At 46.5% G+C, this 15,640-nt stretch overlaps 1 protein-coding gene across 1 annotated transcript in view; it reads right to left on the bottom strand.

Moving 5' to 3' along the window:
• The window catches only part of SLC39A11 (solute carrier family 39 member 11), a 404,839-nt gene that overhangs the window by 44,999 nt on the left and 344,200 nt on the right, over positions 1–15,640 (bottom strand). Inside the window, exon 6 of the mRNA XM_073606902.1 lies at positions 8,506–8,575. Within this exon, the coding sequence (XP_073463003.1) occupies positions 8,506–8,575 (70 nt within the window). The remainder of the gene's footprint in view (positions 1–8,505; positions 8,576–15,640) is intronic.

Raw genomic sequence — 15,640 nt, 5'->3', positions numbered from 1 at the left:
GAATGAGCCAATACCACAAATAAAGCGTACGGGATCCGCGGCGAGTGTCGGGTTACAGAGGAGCGTAGTAGAAATCAATACATTTTCATGCGATGGCGGCGCTCGGGAGTTAATCTGAACATATGGACGGTGAGCTGTGATGTCATGGTATCCCGCTTGGAGAAAACCTGGAGTAACCTAATCGGGGTCCAGCTGTTCCACGCATCCCACCTGTTCTGCGGAGGGAACTCCGGTACACGGCGTTCACCAACAAACCAGAAACCTGCGCAGACAAGGCGACCGCTCATCGCCGACCGCGTCTCTGCCCTAAAAGGTGGCCCTCCCCCCCGGGGTGCCGGGAGAGGGAGACCAAGTACTGATTTATAGTAATCAGCAATGAATTAGACATTCAATTTAAATTAGACATCTGGTTTGTCTGTTCATTCATTATTCAGTGTGATATTGATCCCCACATGTACAATGCGGAAACACAAGGCGTATTCATCAGGTTTGTGAGGTCACACAGATTGCTCAGTAATAAGCCAAGAGTCTTTTTTTTTTTTTTTTTTTTTAATAGGAGTCATTTCCAGTATTCACAATTTGCACCCGATAGGAAGGTCCACAAAAATGCGCGCTTTCTGAAACACGCACAAAAACCCGTCATCCTTTAGGAGACGCAAGGCTGTGCTGCTAAAATGTTATTGCCATTCCAACGCAACTGCAAACACGCCAAACCACAGAGGGTGCCACTGCCCTATGCGGGTCAGTGCAATGCGTTTTAGGACAGCTGGCATCTCGGTCCGGGAAGAAGATGGTGACCCTCGATGATGCCTGAACAGAGATAGTGCCATCGTTCTGGAGAAAAAAATAAGCAGATGAAGGCACTGACAATGAGAAAAATTCTAGACAGCTGCACTCCAAAAAAGTAGCCTTTGTTCGTCAAGAAAAATCAAAAATACATGCCACAGCAGAACGGACAGAAGAGCTGACGCGTTTCACACTATCAAACAGTGCTTAATCGTAGCTATGATTAAGCACTGTTTGATAGTGTGAAACGCGTCAGCTCTTCTGTCCGTTCTGCTGTGGCATGTATTTTTGATTTTTCTTGACGAATAAAGGCTACTGTTTTGGAGTGCGGCTGTCCAGAATTTTTCTCATTTTCATTGCTTTAAGCATTGCTAGCACCTGTGGCTTGAAAACTAGGGGAGATCATCCCAATTTGATTTACCTGGAGCGGTGATATCCCTTTCGCAGATGAAGGCATTGTCGGGGGGGGAGGCGCGGCGTCCTGTGATCTCTGTGAGAGGGAATACAGTGGAGAAAAATACTTATTCGACCCCCTGCAGATTCCGCAAGTTTGCCCACTTACAAAGAAATGAAGGTTCTATAATTTTTGTCATAAGTGTATTTTTAATGATGGAGACAGAATATCAACCAAAAATCCAGGAAAAAACACATGATACAAAAGTTGTAAATGGAGTTGCAGTTCAGTGAGTAAAATAAGTATTTGATCCCCAAGCAAAACATGACTTAGTACTTAGTGGAGAAACCCTTGCTGGCAAGCACGGAGAAAAGACGTTTCTTGTAGTTGGTGATCAGGTTTGCACACATCTCAGAAGGGATTTTGGTCCACTCTTCTTTACAGATCTTCTCTAAATCCTTAAGGTTTCTTGACAATTGGAAGTTTCAGCTCCCTCCATAAATTTTCTATAGGATTAAGGTCTGGAGACTGGCTAGGCCACTCCATGACCTTAATGTGCTTCTTCTTGAGCCACTCCTTTGCTGCCTTGGCCGTATGTTTTGGGTCATTGTTGTGCTGGAAAAACCATCCACAATGCATCTTCAGTGTTCTGGCTGAGGGAAGAAGGTTCTTATCCAAGATTTTACAATACATGGCCCCGTCCATTGGCCCCTCAATGCGGCAAAGTCGGTCTTGTACCTTTAGCAGAGAAACAGACCCAAAGCATAACGTTTCCACCTCCGTGCTTGACTGTAGGGATGGTGTTCTTAGGGTCATAGTCAGCATTTTTCTTCCTCCAAACACGGCGAGTTGAGTTAATGCCAAAGAGCTCAATTTTGGTCTCATCTGACCACAGCACTTTCTCTCAATCCTTCTCTGAATCATTTAGATGTTTTTGGCAAACTTCAGATGAGCCTCTACATGTGTCTTCTTGAGGAGGGGGGCCTCAGCGGCGCTGCAGGATTTTAATCCATGGCGGCGTATTGTGTTACCAATGATTTGTTTGGTGACTGTGGTACCAACTGCCGTCCGATCATTCACAAGCTCCTCCTGTGTAGTTCTGGGCTGATCCCTCACTTTTCTCATGATCATCCTCACCCCATGAGGCAAAATCTTACATAGAGCTCCAGACTGAGGGCGATTGATGGTTATTTTGTATTTCTTCCATTTGCCAATAGTCGCTCCAACAGTTGTCTCCTTCTCACCAAGCTTATGGCTGATGGTCTTGTAGCCCATTCCAGCCTTGTGCAGGTCTACAATCTTGTCCCTGACGTCCTCTGACAGCTCTTTGGTCTTGTCCATGATGGTGAGGTTTGAATGGAAGAAAGAGATTCTGTAGACAGGTGTCTTTTATACACATAACGAGTTGTCGTTAGGAGAACCTTCTTACATTGACAGGTCTAATCTGTGTACCACATGAGCACCTACTGTAGCCAGTCTGTGGGAGCCAGAATTATTGTTGGTTGGTAGGAGATCAAATACTTATTTTACTCACTGAACTGCAACTTAATTTATAACATTTGTATCGTGTGTTTTTTCTGGATTTTTGGTTGATATTCTGTCTCTATCATATAAAATACACCTATGGTAAAAATGATAGACCCTTCATTTCTTTGTAAGTGGGCAAACTTACACAATCTGCAGGGGAACTAATCATTATTTTTCCCCACTGTAAATACCTGGAAGTCCTATGCCGCGTACACACGATCGCACATTCCGACAACAAAATCCATATTTTTTTTCCGACGGATGTTGGCTAAAACTTGTCTTGCATACACGCGGTCACACAAATCTTGTCGGAAATTCCGATCGCCAAGAACGCGGTGATGTGTGACCTGTCTTCTAACATTTGTATGTTGGAAGACATGTATGGGTGATCTTTAGATCCGAATCCTTTGGATGTTGAGTGTTCTGAGTAGCGGCAGAAGATATCCTTCAGTTGAACCAATTTACCGGCCAGCGGGATAGACGCCATTCCCTGAATAGCAGTAGCCTGTTAACAGCACCGCGGCCCCCCCTGAGTGACACTCCAAAGAGAATGTACAATCAGGCCAGACGCGGCTTCACGAGGAACGTATGGAAAGTCTTCAACGAAAGGAATGCTAATTTCTATCAGCGCCGAGAAGACATCCACATTCCGTTTTACGCCGAGCCGCGAAGAGACGGCCGTGGGATTAAACGCGATTTTTGATGACGAATTCTCTTTAATGCTCATCTTTTATCTGGGGGAAATTACGGTATTTAAAGGAATAAATGAAGGAGCGATTTAACATACGAGAAGAGAACTTGTACACGTCTATGAGAAAGGAGGTAATTTAAGGGGAAGAAAATCTGACAGGTCCCGTGCGTGATCAGTGTTTGTGATGTGGATATGAACCAAATTCTCCTATCCTGCGCTAAGAACATGTAAGGACAATAGACTATGCTAGCGGAGAGACTGCCATGTGACAAGAGAGAGACTGCCACGTGACAAGAGAGAGAGAGAGAGAGAGAGAGAGAGAGAGAGAGAGACTGCCACATGACAAGAGAGAGAAACTGCCACGTGACGAGAGAGACTGCCACGTGACAAGAGAGTGAGACTGCCACGTGACAAGAGAGAGAGACTGCCACGTGACAAGAGAGAGAGACTGCCACGTGACAAGAGAGAGAGACTGCCACGTGACAGGAGAGAGAGACTGCCATGTGACAAGAGAGACTGCCACGTGACAGGAGAGAAAGACTGCCATGTGACGAGAGAGAGGGAGACTGCCATGTGACAGGAGAGACTGCCATGTGACAGGAGAGATTGCCATGTGACAAGAGAGAGAGACTGCCATGTGACAAGAGAGACTGCCACGTGACAAGTGAGAGAGACTGCCACGTGACAGGAGAGACTGCCACGCGACAAGAGAGAGAGACTGCCACGTGACAAGAGACTGCCATGTGACAAGAGACTGTCACGTGACAAGAGAGAGAGACTTCCACGTAAAAAGAGAGAGAGACTGCCACGTGACAAGAGAGAGACTGCCACGTGACAAGAGAGAGACTGCCACGTGACAAGAGAGAGACTGCCACGTGACAAGAGAGAGACTGCCACGTGACAAGAGAGAGAGACTGCCACGTGACAGGAGAGACTGCCACGTGACAGGAGAGACTGCCACGTGACAGGAGAGACTGCCACGTGACAAGAGAGAGGGACTGCCATGTGACGAGAGAGAGAGAGAGACTGCCATGTGACAGGAGATCTTATACAACCAAGTGTAGCGCTAATATGTGATACAAAAATATAAAAAATGAATGATGCAATGACACATGCAATAAAGAAATAATTCAAAAGTTAGTGTTGCATGTTAGTGAATGTCCATATTAAATACACAAAAAGTCCATCATAGTATAAGCCCTTAAGGTCACCATGTGAATCGACAAATAGATAGTAATAAAACTGTCCAAAAATTGAATAAAAGCGTGCAATAAACAAAATTGTTGCGATAATGATGAACACCAATATGTATGATCGTGGAAACCTTCAAGTAAATCCGATGTGTGTTAGTATACACTTGTGCAAAACCACCACCCTAATGACTGGAGGCTTACCAGAAAGTTGGGACCCACAGAGCGTATGCTGTATGGGTCAAACAGGCTTAAGTTGCTCACTGGCAGTGGAGGTAGGACACCAAGGGTGGACAGAAGGTGTAATCCTAGCGGTTCTTTCCCCGGGGCATCTTCTCCATATAGAAGCTTAGGCGTCCTCGGACATAACCCACATGAAATGAAGAGGGGGCTGATCCAATGCTCCAGCCAGCTCCCTTTTGTACACATGTGACAGGAGAGACTGCCATGTGACAGGAGAGAGAGACTGTCATGTGACAAGAGAGAGAGACTGTCATGTGACAAGAGAGAGAGACTGCCATGTGACAAAAGAGACTGCCATGTGACAAAAGAGACTGCCATGTGACAAGAGAGACTGCCACGTGACAAGAGAGAGAGACTGCCACGTGACAAGAGAGACTGCCACGTGACAAGAGAGACTGCCACGTGACAAGAGAGAGAGACTGCCACGTGACAAGAGAGACTGCCACGTGACAAGAGAGAGAGACTGCCACGTGACAAGAGAGAGAGACTGCCACGTGACAAGAGAGAGAGACTGCCACGTAACAAGAGAGACTGCCACGTGACAAGAGAGACTGCCACGTGACAAGAGAGAGACTGCCACGTGACAAGAGAGAGACTGCCACATGACAAGAGAGAGACTGCCACGTGACAAGAGAGAGACTGCCACGTGACAAGAGAGAGACTGCCACGTAACAGGAGAGAGACTGCCATGTGACAAGAGAGAGAGACTGCCATGTGACAAAAGAGACTGCCATGTGACAAGAGAGACTGCCATGTGACAAGAGAGACTGCCATGTGACAAGAGAGAGAGACTGCCATGTGACAAGAGAGACTGCCACGTGACAAGAGAGACTGCCACGTGACAAGAGAGAGAAACTGCCACGTGACAAGAGAGAGACTGCCACGTGACAAGAGAGTGAGACTGCCACGTGACAAGAGAGAGAGACTGCCACGTGACAGGAGAGAGAGACTGCCATGTGACAAGAGAGACTGCCACGTGACAGGAGAGAAAGACTGCCATGTGACGAGAGAGAGGGAGACTGCCATGTGACAGGAGAGACTGCCATGTGACAGGAGAGATTGCCATGTGACAAGAGAGAGAGACTGCCATGTGACAAGAGAGACTGCCACGTGACAAGTGAGAGAGACTGCCACGTGACAGGAGAGACTGCCACGCGACAAGAGAGAGAGACTGCCACGTGACAAGAGACTGCCATGTGACAAGAGACTGTCACGTGACAAGAGAGAGAGACTTCCACGTAAAAAGAGAGAGAGACTGCCACATGACAAGAGAGAGACTGCCACGTAACAAGAGAGAGAGACTGACATGTGACAGGAGAGAGAGACTGCCACGTGACAGGAGAGACTGCCACGTGACAAGAGATAGGGACTGCCATGTGACGAGAGAGAGAGAGACTGCCATGTGACAGGAGATCTTATACAACCAAGTGTAGCGCTAATATGTGATACAAAAATATAAAAAATGAATGATGCAATGACACATGCAATAAAGAAATAATTCAAAAGTTAGTGTTGCATGTTAGTGAATGTCCATATTAAATACACAAAAAGTCCATCATAGTATAAGCCCTTAAGGTCACCATGTGAATCGACAAATAGATAGTAATAAAACTGTCCAAAAATTGAATAAAAGCGTGCAATAAACAAAATTGTTGCGATAATGATGAACACCAATATGTATGATCGTGGAAACCTTCAAGTAAATCCGATGTGTGTTAGTATACACTTGTGCAAAACCACCACCCGAATGACTGGAGGCTTACCAGAAAGTTGGGACCCACAGAGCGTATGCTGTATGGGTCAAACAGGCTTAAGTTGCTCACTGGCAGTGGAGGTAGGACACCAAGGGTGGACAGAAGGTGTAATCCTAGCGGTTCTTTCCCCGGGGCATCTTCTCCATATAGAAGCTTAGGCGTCCTCGGACATAACCCACATGAAATGAAGAGGGGGCTGATCCAATGCTCCAGCCAGCTCCCTTTTGTACACATGTGACAGGAGAGACTGCCATGTGACAGGAGAGAGAGACTGTCATGTGACAAGAGAGAGAGACTGTCATGTGACAAGAGAGAGAGACTGCCATGTGACAAGAGAGAGAGACTGCCATGTGACAAAAGAGACTGCCATGTGACAAGAGAGACTGCCATGTGACAAAAGAGACTGCCATGTGACAAAAGAGACTGCCATGTGACAAGAGAGACTGCCATGTGACAAGAGAGACTGCCATGTGACAAGAGAGAGAGACTGCCATGTGACAAGAGAGAGAGACTGCCATGTGACAAGAGAGACTGCCACGTGACAAGAGAGAGAGACTGCCACGTGACAAGAGAGACTGCCACGTGACAAGAGAGACTGCCACGTGACAAGAGAGAGAGACTGCCACGTGACAAGAGAGAGAGACTGCCACGTAACAAGAGAGACTGCCACGTGACAAGAGAGACTGCCACGTGACAAGAGAGAGACTGCCACGTGACAAGAGAGAGACTGCCACGTGACAAGAGAGAGACTGCCACGTAACAGGAGAGAGACTGCCGTGTGACAGGAGAGAGACTGCCATGTGACAGGAGAGAGACTGCCATGTGACAAGAGAGAGACTGCCATGTGACAAGAGAGAGACTGCCATGTGTCTAAGGAAGGCCTCAAAGTTACAAGGGAGACTGCTATGAGGATACAGAGAAAAAGGTTGAGTTTGGAAGTGTAGAAGTGGCTTGGATAAGCTACGAAACGACATTCAATTTGAGTGTGACTAACTACTAGCTATACCACGGCCTGGATAGATGAGACCCTTCACCAACAATGAACTAGTACCTTTCTTTTTGAACAAGTTCTCGCCCGGCCAGTAGCAGATTGATGGCCAGGCGGGATGCTCCTCCTTCTGGGGGACATCATATGACTTGCTGCTGGACACGCCGCTAGTTTGCGCCCACAGGCATCACAAAAAAATAAAAAACCCAGTAGTGATTAAATACCACCAAAAGAAAGCTCTATCTGTCTAAAAAAAATGATAAAAATATCATATGGGTACAGTGTTCCATGGCCGCCCAATTGTCATTCAAAGTGCGACTGCGCTGAAAGCTGAAAATAGGCCTGGGCAGGAAGAGGGTGGGGGGAGTGTCCAATAGACAAGTGGTAAACCGCTCCCTCTTCTACGTGCCCAAGGAGCCTCATGGTGTTAGGCGCACACTTTACCATGAGCTTGGCCTGTTTTTGAAGCTATACCACCCCCAGAACCTGCCCCGCCCATAATGATACATAGTGGGATTGAACTAGATGAGAAAAAGCACAAATGCCGGAGAAGTTAAGACCCAAGATATGAGCGTGCAAAAGTGGAGTCATCTAAAAAAAAAATAAAATAAAGCAAGTGCCTCCTCCAGCTCTAGCTTGACCACATGTTGAAGGGGCTTTGACAGGTGCACTTTAGGAACAGGCACAATTTAAATCTAGCATTAGCTTATGCAGAACTCAGTTGGGTGTTGTTTACATCATCAAATGAAATCAACAAATATTAAAAACCCATCAAAAACCAACCCAAATGGCCAAAAGATTCCAACAATGGTGGCTTTAAGTAAAGTTTAAAGACTTCTAATGAGGAAACTAAATCAAAACAACGTTTTTTTTTATGTCCCTTTCTCAACAATAATAATAAATTCTGAGCTTAACATACTTAATAGCCTTACCTGGCACTCTCAAAAGTGGCGGACGCAGTTTTCCCAATGGCGCCAAAGCCTACACCAACTGCCAGCCCCTCTGAAAGAGAAAAAAAATAATAACAATGTTTCAAATTTCTTGTTTACAACCCTGAATATTTATCAAATGTGCAAGCATCCATGAGATACGTAGAGTACACAGTACATAGAAAATGTCCCAGGGCCACCTTTCCCATAGAAGACCTATTGGTCCCGGTCAATGCAACATCATCACTTCAAGTTTGTCATTTTATTTTATGTTCTAGAGTTTTGCATTTGGTCACCTCAGGGGCTGCTAAGAGGAGTTTTTATGGGATTCTGATGATCCTTGATTGGTAGATTGGCTGGTCCATTGGATGACAGATATGGGGGGGGGGGTGTCCAATAGGCATAGATCCAATAAGGATAGATCGATAATTAAGTCCTGATATGGGTCCCAGAATTTGAAAGCTCTGAGAGTTCTTGGGTTGGGGAAAAGCCTCCAACTCCGACTATGGGTACTTTGGCCCTGAAAGGGTTAACCCAGAGGTCCCCAACCCCTGGGCCGTGGAACAGTGCTAGTCCGTGGCCTGCTGGGGGCCAGAAGGGCGAGCAAGTCAGCACCACCTGCACTACCACCCTCAAACCACCAGAGGGCACCTGCTCCCCTTCTCCCAGTACCACTGCCCCCTTCCCTTTCTGGGGTCCTGTTAGCGCACGCGGGAAGAAGAGGAAGAGAGATGAGAAGGGGGACAAGAAAGAGCGGGGAAAAGGAGCCAGGCCAAGGACAGGATCGTCAGAGCACTGGTAAGACCTGTACACCGCTATGGTCTATAGGAGAGAGATCACCATGTCCTGGGGGCCTTCATACTGAGCTGACATCAGATGACTTCAGATTCAGGCTGCACACACACACACCCTTCCCCGATAACAGACCAGTCCGTGGTGGGGTTGTCTTCTGCAAGACTGCCCCTGGTGCTGGGGAGGTTGGGGCCCACTAAATAAACCCACCCTCAGAAAAGGCTGAAAAGGAATTTTTGCAGCATATTTTGCAAGTACAGAATCACACTATATATAAAATAATATGCAAAGTGGTTGGCGGGGAGCTTCAGAATGGCAAAGATGTTTTTATTACAAATTATATTATATATATATATATATATATATATATACATATATATATATATATATATATATATATATATATTAATCGGATCCTGTCTAAAATTGGCCCTAGTATATGAATGTGAGTTAGGGACCTTAGGTTGTAAGCTCCTTGAGGGTTAGGGACTGATGTGAATGTAGGACGTGTATGTAAAGAGCTGCGTAAATTGACGGCGCTATATAAATACCTGTAATAAATAAAAATAAAATGATGTGAGCAGACTGCAGTTCCTCTTTAAGTATCGTAGTTTGTCGCCATGAGCGTGCGCAGTTTTAAAAACGTGACATGTTAGGTATCTATTTACTCGGCATAACATCATCTTTTTTATACTATACCAAAGAATTGGGTTATATATTGTGTCTTTTTGCATTGTGTTGCACGTTTTGTCACAGTGCGATGAGTAGGGATGCGGGTCCTCGGGCCTACCCTGAAAGTCTTGGGAGGGGGGCGGACATGGCCTTCTGGCTTGGTTCACCCTTTCTCATGGGGTCTCCGTTCGGGAGGGGGGGGAGCCCCACCGAGTACTTGGGTGGGTCTGTTTCGGCAGACCTTCCAGAGAAAGGGGGTCCGTCTGGTTTCGGCCCAGATTGGACCCAGTGAAGTACCTCAGTCGCTGTCTGGAGCCTAACGCCCCGGGGGATCAGGGTAAGGCCCTTCCTAAGGAGGATCAGTGTAACACCCGTTTCGTAACGCACGTTTTGTGTCACTCTTTATGTGTGTGCACTTTTTTTTGGCACCGGTTGGAGATTTTGGGTGTGTTTCACACGCCGCAGACTTAAAAAAAAAAAAATGGTGTCTTTTTGCATTAAAAATTAATAAATGTATCCCCCCCCCCCCAACAACAACAAAAAAAAAAAACAGTGTTTAAAAAAATACAGTGCCTAATAAAAAATTGCAACGCCCTCTATTTTATTCTCTTGGGTCTCTGTTAAAAAAAATATATAATGTTTGGGGGTTCTAAGTAATTTTCTAGCAAACCCCCCCGCCCATTCTTACTTGCCTAACTAGTGATCTGGACCCCCAAATATGACAATACAGAGAGAGCCCACCTGCCCCCCGTGGACCTTACCATCTAATGTCCTTCTAATCTAATGTCCTTATCCTGCTTCCTGTCCCATTTGAGACTGAGCCCAGGACCTCAGCGCTGCTAGCCAAATGTAATATTCACACGGAAAAACCCATCAAGATCGGCCAGAAGTATCCCGGATGTCGGGGGCTCGTGGCAGACAATGTTATTGCTGTGAGATGATTTTATTGGCTCGGTGACATTTGGCTAACTGACTGGAGTTGGAGATCATTACAGTCAGGAGTCCGATAATAAAAACACTCCAATATGAAGCTATGATTGGCGACATCAGATGTGGAGGAACCCCCCCCAAGGGGGGGCCGAGGATGATTCACACTGGGGGGGGGGGGGGGGGACACCTTGAAGTGACACAGTGACATAAGGCGCGTTCCATGCTAAAGCCATTTAGGGGAGCGTGAATCACGCGCCAAACCCGAGAAGCAAAGGTTACGCTGACCTTTCCCCGTCCAATTACCATATGCCCATTAAAGACATTTAATTAGCCGCGGACGCAGGCTGCTGGAGGAATTAGCATTACAAACAAATCTTCAGATCTATGTTGCCCACCACACCGGCCTGCATTTGTCACTGCGTCAGTCGTCCCCCCCCCCCCGATGTAACAAAGCAGCAGAATAAACGAAGTAACCAAGGTGCATAATATGGCAGCTTAAAGTGGAACATCTGATATACACTCACCGGCCACTTTATTAGGTACACCTGTTCAGTTGCTCGGTAACACAAAATTGCTAAATCAGCCAATCACGCGGCAGCAATTCAATGCATTTAGGCATCCAGGCGTGGCGAAGACAACTTGCTGAAGTTCAAACCGAGCATCAGAATGGGGAAGAAAGGGGGTTTAGGTGACACTGAACGTGGCATGGTTGTTGGTGCCAGACGGGCTGGTCTGGGCATTTCTGGGATTTTCACACACAACCATCTCTCGGGGTTTACAGAGAATGGTGGGAAAAAGAGAAAATATCCAGTGAGCGGCAGTTGTGTGGAGGAAAATGCCTTGTTGGTGTCAGAGGAGAATGGGCAGACTGGTTCCAGATTATAGAAAGGCAACAGTGACTCAAATAACCACTCGTTACACCCAAGGTATGCAGAATACCATCTCTGAATGCACAACACATCCAACCTTCAAGCAGATGGGCTACAGCAGCAGAAGACCACACCGGGTGCCACTCCTGTCAGCTAAGAACAGGAAACTGAGGCTACAATTGGCACAGGATCACCAAAATTGGACAATAGAAGATTGGAAAAACGTTGTCTGGTATGATGAGTCTGGATTTCAGCTGCAACATTCGGATGGTGGGGTCAGAATTGGGCGTTATGGATCTATCCTGCCTTGTATCACCGGTTCAGGCTGGTGGTGGGGGGTGTAATGGTGGGGGGGAGATTTTCTTGGCACACTTTGGGCCCCTTAGTACCAATTGATCATGGTTTATACACCACGTCCTACCTGAGTATTGTTGCTGACCATGTCCATCCCTTTATGACTACAGTGTCCCCATCTTCTGATGGCTCCTTCCAGCAGGATAATGCACCATGTCACAAAGCTCCAATCATCTCACCACTGGACAATGAGGTCCTTGTACTCCAATGGCCTCCACACTCACCACATCTCATCCAATAGAGCACACTTGGGATGTGGTGGAAGGGGAAATTGGCATCATGGATGTGCAGCCAACAAATCTGCAGCAACTGTGTGATGTTATCATGTCACTATGGAGCAAAATCTCTGAGGAACGTTTCCAACACCTTGTTGACTCTATGCCACCAAGAATGAAGGCAGTTCTGAAGGCAAAAGCGGGTCCAACCTGGTACTAGCAAGGTGGACCTAATAAAGTGGCCGGTGAGTGTATATGTTCATGTTATATGTATAAATGGCAAGTAAAGTTTCACAATCAGGAGTCAGGCTCGGAGACCAGTAGCTATAGCAGTTGAGAGGCCCCCACTGACCAGCTGGATAAGTATACAAACAGGTCACCCTGGCAGATGACGTGGGCTCACCCAAGGTGCAGAGTCTAAGCACTAACCGGTGTTCATCAAAGCTCCTGATGGTGTAGATGGGTTTTGCTATTTGATAGTACCAGGTCACGTTCCTCCGGATCACCACACCAGGAGGTGACAAGCCGAGATACAGTGGCAGATATAGCAGGCAGGGATCAAGCAGAAGTGTAGTCAAGGAACAAGCCAAAAGGTCGTTAGCAAGTGGTAGCGGAGATACGAACGACAGCAGGAGTGACAAGAGTGAGATATTGGATGGATAAGAGCACAATAATCTGGCAAACAGAAAATGCAAAGGCTTGGCTTATGTAGGAAGTTCATGGAAGAATGCAAAGGGTTCAAGGTTAAAAAAAATTGTCCAAGGTATCAGACAGGGAGCTGTCCAGCATCTCAGGTGGCTCAGCAAAAAAAAAGAGCTCCTGCCGGACACAGCAGAGGTTGTGGGTTCAGATCCCAGTTCTGACAATAACAATTTCAGGTATTTATTCCCTCTCACAGAGGAAAACAGTACTCCCATTGACAAGGACTTCATCTGCTTTTCTCTCAAGGAGGACAGAGCCATCTTTGTTCAGGCATCAACCAGGGTCACTACCTGGACTAGGATGGTGGCTCAGAGATGACACCAGTTATGTAAATCTGCATTTGCTGTACCTTGCGACTTACTACAAAGTTACAATGTACAGTCTGATCACTGGAGGAGGGGAGACGGAAGAAATGTCTCCTCCTGCATGCTACAAAGTTACAATGTACAGTCCGATCACTGGGGGAGGGGAGACTGAGAAATAGCTTCCTAATGGCGACTATGGATGAGCTCAGGCTTGTTCATTTGCGAGTTCGAAACCTCCTGCGCCATCATGGTGCCCTGCAATCATGAGTGCCTGAAGCATTCCCCACCCCGCAGCCGCACATATGTATGCCCTTTTGATGGGGAATTGCCTCCGCTGCTTATGGATTATCAGGGCGCGCCATGACAGCTTCCTGGCTGGATAGTTCAGGAGGATTAGAACGAAGATCCAAACAGGCCTAAGCTCTACCCTGGTGACAACAGTGGACCATGACTGTGTAATGTGTGTTGAAATGGTCATTTGTAGACCCCATGGAAAGACCATGTGACAGGGTGACAACACGGGAGACAACTGTGACACAGTTACTGAGTTGTCACCCTATAAATGGAAGGGTCTGCTGTACGATAGAGAAGGTCTTCATTGGCCAAAGTAGCTCACTGTTCCAGATTCCAGCACAGCTTGCGATTGTTGGGCCCCTTGGATTTCTGTATCAGCGCTTTTTCCATTATAATGGTCCAACTGGTCATCACCAGATCCAAACTTGTGGAAGAAAATTACAGAAGGAATTGGTTGCAGAGGGGCAATGTTCGTATTTGAGGCACATTAGTTACCAGACTGGCCACAAACCCACCCTGACTAATTAAAGCAACTTAATCGGTGCTCTCTGGAAGTGTCTTCTGAGATCACAGATGTTACAAGGAAGTACTTATCAGCTGCAGTTCACTCACTAAATTATACCCGTCTTTTATCCCACTGTTCCTATACCAGCCATTGAGTCCACCACCTCGGCACCCTCCCGCTTCAAAGCCTGACCTTTAGTGTGAGCATTTCTCTTCAAACAGAGGAACGCTGGCTACAAAGGACAGTATCTGTCACCATGATGGGGTCCCATTCTGTTCTAGACTTCCCGCGGGAGAGACTCAATCATATATCCTTCACCCTTTGCTTATAATTCTCCCTTCCTATCTTCACCTGAACCTGCTTTCAACCGCAGGAGCTCAGCAAATAGAAAATGGGATTATTGTTTTTTGATGTTGAAAAAAAAAAAGAAATCTACCAAAACCCTTTCATTTAACATTTCAACAGAGTGGGAAAGGGTTAGAACCTCCAACATGACTTTTATAGCTGTGTCTGCAATGGGGGAGATTTCCCCTAAATTCTAATTATGTTGTCATCTGGATAGGAAGAGCGTTAAGATCAAACAAACAAGGGGGGGGGGGGTATTCCCAAAACGTACAGCATATGGCCAGCTTTGTACAGTTGTCACTGGTACAGGTGTCCCCATGAATGATTTACCATCCCCTTCTGTTTCGGCGACAACTGTAAAAATTATGGATTTCCAATTACTTTTTGTCCTTCTGACAATGGGCCCCAACCAAGGTAAATTAAGATGATGAGTGATGCCATTAGGGAAGGGACCTCGTCTCCTCATCCTCATCTCATCTCCATCCTGTTGCTGGTGGGACATGGCCTTATACAATACAGGTGTTTATTGCTGTCTGGTTCCTCGTTGGGGATATTCTGGCATCTCCAGTGAAGGGTCCTGTTAATCCTCCATCCATTGTAGACAATTAGGCTCTTACACCCTTGTGGTAACAGTTTGGTGAAGACCCCTTTCTATTCCAGCATGACTGCCCCTGTGTACAAAGCCAGCTCCACAAAGACATGGTGTGACCAGATTGGATTGGAGGAACTTGAGTGTCCTGCACGGAGCCCTGACCTCAACCCTACTGAACACCTTTGGACCTCAACCTTACTGAACACCTTTTGACCTCAACCTTACTGAACACCTTTGAACCTCAACCTTACTGAACACCTTTGGACCTCAACCCTACTGAACACCTTTGGACCTCAACCCTACTGAACACCTTTGGACCTCAACCCTACTGAAAATGTTTGGACCTTAACCCTACTGAACATCTTTGGACCTCAACCCTACTGAACACCTTTGGACCTCAACCCCACTGAACACCTTTGGACCTCAACCCTACTGAACACCTTTGGACCTCAACCCTACTGAACACCTTTGGACCTCAACCCTACTGAACGTGAATGCTGTCCAAATGCCTTGATCGTATATAGGGGAGATATCAAAAAGCTTTCTATGGTGCAGTATTATGG

This window comes from Aquarana catesbeiana, linkage group LG12, assembly GCF_042186555.1.
Source record: "Aquarana catesbeiana isolate 2022-GZ linkage group LG12, ASM4218655v1, whole genome shotgun sequence".
Classification (NCBI taxonomy): Eukaryota; Metazoa; Chordata; class Amphibia; order Anura; family Ranidae; genus Aquarana; species Aquarana catesbeiana.
The sequence above is the reverse complement of the archived record's forward strand: the minus strand, read 5'-3'. Positions and strand labels throughout refer to the sequence as shown.